General features: G+C 49.0%; 1 protein-coding gene across 1 annotated transcript in view; it reads left to right on the top strand.

The window, feature by feature from the left end:
• The window catches only part of camta2 (calmodulin binding transcription activator 2), an 18111-nt gene extending 10847 nt beyond the window's left edge, over positions 1-7264 (top strand). The window contains exons 16-27 of the mRNA XM_054601914.1: positions 651-841; positions 1957-2141; positions 2241-2319; positions 2603-2839; positions 2940-3141; positions 3233-3441; positions 3933-4114; positions 4212-4416; positions 4501-4572; positions 5031-5224; positions 5404-5478; positions 5678-7264. Of these exons, the coding sequence (XP_054457889.1) occupies positions 651-841; positions 1957-2141; positions 2241-2319; positions 2603-2839; positions 2940-3141; positions 3233-3441; positions 3933-4114; positions 4212-4416; positions 4501-4572; positions 5031-5224; positions 5404-5478; positions 5678-5732 (1886 nt within the window). The 3' untranslated portion in view covers positions 5733-7264. The remainder of the gene's footprint in view (positions 1-650; positions 842-1956; positions 2142-2240; positions 2320-2602; positions 2840-2939; positions 3142-3232; positions 3442-3932; positions 4115-4211; positions 4417-4500; positions 4573-5030; positions 5225-5403; positions 5479-5677) is intronic.
• The last annotated feature ends 1865 nt before the right edge of the window (positions 7265-9129 follow it).

Here is a 9129-nt window from a genome sequence, read left to right as displayed (position 1 = left end):
GTTTTGATTAATTGATCCAATAACTGATCAGTTTGGTCAACAAGTAAACAGATCTGCAGCGTGATGTTCTTTAAAAACTAATTCAACTGGTGTTTGTAGTCCAGTTCTGAAGGATGGTGTGTTTCTGTAGTCCAACAGGAAGTCAGCAACACCGGGTCCTCAAACAGCCAATCAGAGAACATTCTGTGTCCATTCTGACAGGTGAAGTCTTTACCTTCACGAGGAGACAAAACTACAAAGATACTTGTGGAACAGGAGGAAGAGGTCTCACTCTGTGTGATTTCTGTTGGTGTATTATGGAGGAAGAGGTCTCGCTCTGTGTGATTTCTGTTGGTGTATTATGGAGGAAGAGGTCTCGCTCTGTGTGATTTCTGTTGGTGTATTATGGAGGAAGAGGTCTCACTCTGTGTGATTTCTGTTGGTGTATTATGGAGGAAGAGGTCTCACTGTGTGATTTCTGTGTGATTTCTGTTGGTGTATTATGGAGGAAGAGGTCTCTGTGTGATTTCTGTTGGTGTATTATGGAGGAAGAGGTCTCACTCTGTGTGATTTCTGTTGGTGTATTATGGAGGAAGAGGTCTCGCTCTGTGTGATTTCTGTTGGTGTATTATGGAGGAAGAGGTCTCACTCTGTGTGTTTTCTGTGTGCAGATAATCAGTTCAGGATGTCCATCCTGGAGCGTCTGGAGCAGATGGAGCGTAGGATGGCAGAGATGGCCGCCCGCGACAACAACAACAACAACCAGCAGCAGCAACATCATCATCAGTATCAATATCAACTTCAACATGGCAGCCAGCTGGCCACGCCCCCTCCCCCCCCTCTGCCTGAGGACCATGAACAGGTGAATTAAACAGCTTTAGATAGAACGTGTTGGACTCGCATCTCTCTGTCGCGTCATGAAGGTTATAAAGTGAGAGCTGTTTCTATTATTGTGGTGGACTAAATATTAGAAACAGCTCAGCCTCCTTATTGTGTGAAAGGACACAGAATGAGTTCAGAGTGATTGCTCTGAAAGCTGCAGACACATCGCTGGGACGAACGCCGTGTGGAAACACGAGATTAAAGAAAGCTGGTAAACAGGTTAAGAAGAACAAATTAACCTGAATGGAAAATCTGACCTCTGCTGAACCCAGCTGTCTGCCTACCTGCCTGTCTGTCTGTCTGTCTGCCTACCTGTCTGCCTGCCTGCCTGTCTGTCTGTCTGTCTGCCTGTCTGCCTGCCTGTCTCTCTCTCTGATGTCACAGGGTATTTTTGCAGGTTGAGTCCTCGAGTTAAAATAGACTGGATGCTTCACTTAAGCTTTTATTTTGAAGGAAAGGCTTTATGATAAAGGCATTTAAAACCAAACAATCAAACACAGACATGTTCTTTAACAGATGCAAGTACTCAGTAAAAGTGGTAATACACAGTGTAGAAATACTCTGTTAAAGTAGTAATACACAGTGTAGAAATACTCTTAAAAGTAATACACAGTAGAAATACTGTTAAAGTAGTAATACACAGTGTAGAAATACTCTGTTAAAGTAGTAATACACAGTGTAGAAATACTCTGTGTAGTAATACACAAGAAATACTCTGTTAAAGTAGTAATACACAGTGTAGAAATACTCTGTTAAAGTAGTAATACACAGTGTAGAAATACTCTGTTAAAGTAGTAATACACAGTGTAGAAATACTCTGTTAAAGTAGTAATACACAGTGTAGAAATACTCTGTTAAAGTAGTAATACACAGTGTAGAAGTACTCTGTTAAAGTAGTAATACACAGTGTAGAAGTACTCTGTTAAAGTAGTAATACACAGTGTAGAAGTACTCTGTTAAAGTAGTAATACACAGTGTAGAAGTACTCTGTTAAAGTAGTAATACACAGTGTAGAAGTACTCTGTTAAAGTACTAGTTATCAGTGGTTTTAATGATGAATCAATACGTAATCATTGTCTCTGTTTCTGTCCTCAGTGGTTCGAGAGGAGGATTGTGGGAGTTTGTGAGCGGATGATGAGAGGAGGAAGGTGGGGAGGAGGAGGAGGAGGAGGAGGAGGAGAGAGGCTCCATCACTCGGTCCGTCACCGTGGGATGACACTGCTCCACCTGGCTGCTGCACAAGGATACACACACCTGATACACACTCTGATCCACTGGAGGTACACACACACACACACACACACACACACACACACACACACACACACACACACACACACACACACACACACTGACTGTAGCTGTGTGTGTGTTCTCAGGAGCGTTAACAGCGACAGTCTGGACTTGGAACAGGAAGTAGATCCTCTCAACATCGACCACTTCTCCTGCACCCCGCTGGTAACACACACACACACACACACACACACACACACACACACACACACATTTAATCTCCTGAGCTCTGATTGGTCAGCTGTCAGGTCAGTGAGAGGTCACCACCTCGATGTGTGTGTGTGTGTGTGTGTGTGTGGTGTGTGTGTGTGTGTGTGTGTCCAGCTGTGTGTGTGTGTGTGTGTGTGTGTGTGTGTGTGTGTGTGTGTGTGTGTGTGTGTGTGTGTGTGTGTGTGTGTGTGTGTGTGTGTCTCCAGCTGACCTGTGTTTATGTGTGTGTGTGTTCCAGATGTGGGCGTGTGCTCTGGGCCACCAGCGGGCAGCAGAGCTCCTGTACATCTGGAACAGTTCTGCTCTGGGGATCCCTGATTCGTTGGGTCGTTTGCCGCTCGCCGTGGCTCGGTCCCGAGGACACACCCGCCTCGCCACGGCGCTGGAGGAGCTGCACACGCACACACACATGACGCCCGGGACACGCACACGCCGCAGCCGTCCCCGTCTCCTCTGTCCACCAGCCCGGACACAGGTAACACACACACACACACACCTGCTGATCAGCTGGTCATGTGACAGGATTCTGGTGCTCTGATTGGCTCTAACAGTCTCTCCCCCCCTCCAGGTCTGAGCTCCTCCAGCAGCCTCCCCTCCCCCAGCGACCCCTCCTCCCCCTCCCCGAGCTCCGCCTACTCCAGTGGCCCCGCCCCCATGGACACCTCCCCCTCCTCTCTTTCTTCCTCCTCGCTGCCGGTCTCCCCTCCCTCCCCCTCCTCCCTCCCCCTCTCCCTGTGTCTATGTGGGGGGAGGAGATGACCAGCGGCCTCAGCACAGGTAAACCCACGCTGTATTCAATGAACACCTGGGACCCGGGACCCGGTCTGACCCGGTCTGTTCTGATCACATTATCGCTCATCACTCGCAGGTTTGATCCCCGGAGGCTCCAGAGACTCTCCCCTCTACCTCATGGACTACGAGAGCACCGGCCCCCCCCCCCACCCACCCACACACCTACGCACACCCGGCGGGGGGCGGCGGGCGCTCACAGCGGCGACGCTGGAGGAGCAGCTGCTGAGCTACAGCGAGAACGCCGAGAATGAAGAGGAGGAGTTCCTGGAGGAGGAGGTGCTGCAGGTACAACTAGTCCCTCAGTTCAGTCCTGAAGGTTAGTCCCTCAGTTCAGTCCTGAAGGTTAGTCCCTCAGTTCAGTCCTGAAGGTTAGTCCCTCAGTTCAGTCCTGAAGGTTAGTCCCTCAATTCAGTCCTGAAGGTTAGTCCCTCAATTCAGTCCTGAAGGTTAATCCCTCAGTTCAGTCCTGAAGGTTAGTCCCTCAGTTCAGTCCTGAAGGTTCAGTTCAGTCCCCTCAGTTCAGTCCTGAAGGTTAGTCCCTCAGTTCAGTCCTGAAGGTTAATCCCTCAGTTCAGTCCTGAATGTTAGTCCCTCAATTCAGTCCTGAAGGTTAATCCCCCAGTTCAGTCCTGAAGGTTAATCCCTCAATTCAGTCCTGAAGGTTAATCCCTCAGTTCAGTCCTGTAGGTTAGTCCTAAAGGTCAAAGCTCACAATTGTCCGCTGGCCACAGACGTCTTGAGTTCCCGTTGCTATGGTAACCGTCCCCTCCTAACAGGTGGACATGGCGACTCTGGCCGAGCAGATCATCGAGGCGACCCCGGAGCGGATCAAACAGGAGGACTTCCCCCGGGGCGCCGAGTCCCCGCTCAGAGAGAGGCGGGACAACCCTGCCATACAGGACACCTGGCTGGCCACGTACCTGGACACGGTCGACGCCCACACACACTCTCCGCCCAGGTAAGCTCCCCCGCCAATGTTGCTGGTGCATTATGGGTATTATCACAAGGTCAGAACACGGGGATGTACCGATGTTTGTGTGTGTGCGCACTTGCAGACGGGTGTGCCCCCCCTCGCCCCTCAGTGCACTGGCCCTTCAGAGGCTCCGCCCCCCCTCCTCCGCAGCGTGGGCTGAGTTCCTGAACGCCTCGGCCAATGGGAAGATAGAGCGGGACTTCGCCCTGCTGACGCTGACGGACGGCGAGCAGAGGGAGCTGTACGAGGCCGCCAGGATCATCCAGAACGCCTTCAGGAGATACAAGGTACACGCTCTGAGGAGGTCAACGAGAGTGTAGCTCCGCCCCCTTTCTGATGACGCTGACCTTGTGTCCTCCGTGTGTCTGCAGGGTCGAAGGTTAAAGGAGCAGCAGGACATGGCCGCCGCCGTCATCCAGAGGTGCTACAGGAAATACAAACAGGTGTGTGTGTGTGTGTGTGTGTGTGTGTGTGTGTGTGTGTGTGTGTGTGTGTGTGTGTGTGTGTGTGTGTGTGTGTGTGTGTGTCTCCTCCAGCTTCACTAACTCTGAACTAACCTGCCGTGTCTCTTCACCGTCTCTCTCTCTCTCTGGCTAGCTAACATGGATAGCTCTGAAGGTAATACCAGTAAGACCAGTAGATGTAGTGGTGTGTAGTCAGTGTGTGTGTGTTGTGTTTCCTGTGACGTGAAGCCTCTCATCATCTCTTCATTTCATGTTTGTATGAGACGCTGCCGATCAATACGTGTGTTGATTGATTAGGATGACATCATGATGCGGTGCCGATGGACTCGTGTTGTTGTTGGATCTCAAACACCGTGTGGTCAGAAGTGTCTCTTTGTCTCCGCTGGTCTTGGTCCCTGGTGGTTGTGGACTCTAACAGGCCCCCTCTGTCCCCCCAGTATGCCCTCTACAAGAAGATGACCCAGGCGGCCATCTTGATCCAGTCCAAGTTCAGGTCCTACTACGAGCAGAAGCGTTTCCAGCAGAGCCGGCGGGCGGCGGTCCTCATCCAGCAGTACTACCGGAGCTACAAGGAGTACGAGAGGCTGAAGCAGGGTCCCAGAGGGGCCGCCAGCCACAACCCCAAGATCAAGTAAGACCTCATCCACACCTGTAGACCTCATCAGGTTAGACCTCATCCACACCTGTAGAACCTCATCAGGTTAGACCTCATCCACACCTGTAGAACACATCAGGTTAGACCTCATCTATACACCTGTAGAACCTCAATGATGGATTGTGATCAGTAGATATTGATCTTGTGTCCATCAGGGGGTCGTTCTTGACAAAGAAACAGGACCAGGCAGCTCGGAAGATCATGAGGTTCCTGAGACGCTGCAGACACAGGTAACACACACACACACACACACACACACACATACATACATACATACATACACACACACACACACACACACACACACACACACACACACATATATATTTTAACAGTGTGTCATATCGAAAATGTTCTAAAAATGTTCTAAAGTTTAAGTGTGTGTGTGTGTGTGTGTGTGTGTGTGTGTGTGTGTGTGTGTGTGTGTAGGATAAAGGAGCTGAAGCAGACGAGGGAGCTGGAGAGGAGAGGACTGACCACTTAAACCACGTCTTCATTTCCTCTCTGTGGAGGGAGAGACAGACGGACTCTGATGGACTATAGAGACACAAAGACGGACAGAGAGACGCCTCCCCCTCTTTTCTCTCCCTCCTCCTCATCTGTCCGTCTCCAGAGCTCCACTGTAATCGTCACTCCGCCCCTTCACTCAGGCTGACAGGCCTCACGCGTTGGGCTTGGTGCCCTGATGAAGGCCTTCCAGGCAGCACACAGAGTGTGTGGTGTAAGCTGGGTTCAGATCTCTGCCTCTGGCCGTCCTCACTTATGTTTCAGATATTGAATTTAAATGTGGACAGAATTAGATTAACTCTCTGAGGCCAAAGTTTCTCCTCCATCAGAGTTCTGTCTTCAAATACAAATACACTTCTCTAAATATAAGTACATACGTGTAGTATCTGTCCGGAGACGGACCGTGAGTCTGATCCTAAACCCGGTTTACACCGTCCACTGTGGAGGCCGATGGCCACGCAATGCATGCTGGGATACTCGTCTAAAGACAGCAGGGGCGGAGCTCAGAGAGTCTACTCCCATGATCCTCTGCTGTGTCCTGTGGACGTCGTCACGGCGACAAACCAATCAGAGTCAGACTGAATGTTTTCACGCTGTCAAGGGTTAAAGAGCTGAGGAACGTTTTCTTCAGAATAAAAGCAGATATGAAACACAATCACATATTTAAACACACATATATATATATATATATATATATATATATATATATTCTGATGTCGGACTTTATAGATGCTATGGATGTTGATATTTATTACAGCATGACCTGTTAATGTGTGTGTATGAGAGAGAGAGAGAGAGTGTGTGTCTGCACAGATTGTGAGGTCGAGTCTTAAGGAACCCCCCCCTGACCTCTGACCTCTGTCTATACACGGACACAGCTAATCAACTGACTATAAATCTGTTTTAAATCTTATTTTAGTAACAATCAAATATAATTATGAACATTAATAATTATGTTCATAGTTTAAACGTCCAACAACGTGGTGTCGTTTGACTTTGTTGGTTCTGTCCCAAGAAGCTGAAGAGGGCTGTGATGTCACTGTGATGATGTCACAGGTCAGAGGTCAGACCGGGGTTCCCTTTAAACTGTGTTTCATTACGCTCCAGCAACCCTTCAGGGCAACAAGTTGCTCCACACATCCCTGGGACTCAGTTGTTGTTGCTGTTGTTGTTTTTTTAAAGTGTCTTCTCTTAGGCAGAGACGGAGTGATGCTGCATCGTCACGGCAACCACAACATCTATAAACCGAGCATGAGCGTTCATTTAAACCAACGTTTGAATCAAGCTTTTCTTTGGCTGGTTTCAGTTTGACCTGAAACTTCTTCTTCTTCTTCTTCTTCTTCTTCTCCTTCTTCTGGTTTTTCTTCTTCTTCTTCTCCTATAACTTCTCCAGCTGTTGCAGTGAAGCTTTGCATGACTTAGTATTTATAGTTCTTCATGTCCAAACCTTTAAGATGAAATCAGTAACATTATTCTATAAGTCGGATCAATAAACAGCTGTTTGCTGTGTGTCTGTTTCCTGCTGGTCTGTCATTTATTCCCAGCTCTGTGGTCTCCATGGTGACCGTCCTCCTCATGACGACTCTTTAATGTTTTCAGTTTGATCATAATTCTAAAAGAGGAATCAGAACGTTTATGGGATGTATGCTTATGTTCATTCAAACATTCAGGTCTCATCAGTCGGTGAAGCCTCCAGCTGTGCTAACATCTGTCCTGAACCCTTAAAGAACCCTCTCATGAGGCTCAGAGTGGACAGAAGGTTTGTAGATGGAGAACAGTGTTGACCAGACCTTTCAGTTGAAAGCTGCTATCATCAGTATTTCACGTGACCTCCAGTATATGAAAGACGTTGGTCATAGTGACTGGACTCTGCAGGTCCTCCAGAGCTTTCATCAACTCTGTTTAGTCCCATGATCCTCTGCTGTGATATGAAGCTGACCGTGATATTCATATTTCATAAACCTCCAGGCTCAATAACACGACTGACTACATGTGTGGTGATGTTTCTGTTCCAGACCGACAACAATCTGGATCAGCTTTATTGGTCATATATGTGTAAACAGATGTTCATACACAGAAATAAACTAATAAACAAGTAGAATGAGGGAGGCATGAACAATGAACCACTATGTATAAATATAAATATATATATAAAGGTGTGTTTAAGATCATGAAACAGCATGTTGACAGACTGTGGTCTCTGCTGTTGTTGTACAGTCTGATGGCAGTGGGCACAAATGAGCGTCTGAAGCTCCGTCCTGCTCTTTGGTAGAATCAGCCGATGGCTGAAAGAGCTGCCCAGCTGCCACAGTTCCTCATGGAGAGGGTGAGAGGGATTGTCCAGGATGGCTCCGAGTGTGACCTTCATCCTCCTCTCACCCACTGACTCCAGACTGTCCAGCTCCAGACCACCACAGAGCTGGCTCTCCTCACCAGCTTGTTAAGTTTGTTGGCATCTCCAGTCCTGATGCCACCACCCCAGCACGCTACAGCGAAGAAGAGGGCGCTGGTTACCACAGACTGGTAGAAGAAGAGGGCACTGGTTACCACAGACTGGTAGAAGAAGAGGGCGCTGGTTACCACAGACTGGTAGAAGAAGAGGGCGCTGGCTACCACAGACTGGTAGAAGAAGAGGGCGCTGGTTACCACAGACTGGTAGAAGAAGAGGGCGCTGGTTACCACAGACTGGTAGAAGAAGAGGGCGCTGGTTACCACAGACTGGTAGAAGAAGAGGGCACTGGTTACCACAGACTGGTAGAAGAAGAGGGCACTGGTTACCACAGACTGGTAGAAGAAGAGGGCGCTGGTTACCACAGACTGGTAGAAGAAGAGGGCGCTGGCTACCACAGACTGGTAGAAGAAGAGGGCGCTGGTTACCACAGACTGGTAGAAGAAGAGGGCGCTGGTTACCACAGACTGGTAGAAGAAGAGGGCACTGGTTACCACAGACTGGTAGAAGAAGAGGGCACTGGTTACCACAGACTGGTAGAAGAAGAGGGCACTGGTTACCACAGACTGGTAGAAGAAGAGGGCACTGGTTACCACAGACTGGTAGAAGAAGAGGGCACTGGTTACCACAGACTGGTAGAAGAAGAGGGCACTGGTTACCACAGACTGGTAGAAGAAGAGGGCACTGGTTACCACAGACTGGTAGAAGAAGAGGGCGCTGGTTACCACAGACTGGTAGAAGAAGAGGGCACTGGTTACCACAGACTGGTAGAAGAAGAGGGCACTGGTTACCACAGACTGGTAGAAGAAGAGGGCACTGGTTACCACAGACTGGTAGAAGAAGAGGGCGCTCCTGTTACCACAGACTGGTAGAAGAAGAGGGCACTGGTTACCACAGACTGGTAGAAGAAGAGGGCGCTGGTTAC

Source organism: Anoplopoma fimbria, chromosome 7, assembly GCF_027596085.1.
Source record: "Anoplopoma fimbria isolate UVic2021 breed Golden Eagle Sablefish chromosome 7, Afim_UVic_2022, whole genome shotgun sequence".
Lineage (NCBI taxonomy): Eukaryota > Metazoa > Chordata > Actinopteri > Perciformes > Anoplopomatidae > Anoplopoma > Anoplopoma fimbria.
Note: the sequence above shows the minus strand (reverse complement) of the source record. Positions and strands in the feature narration are given on the sequence as shown.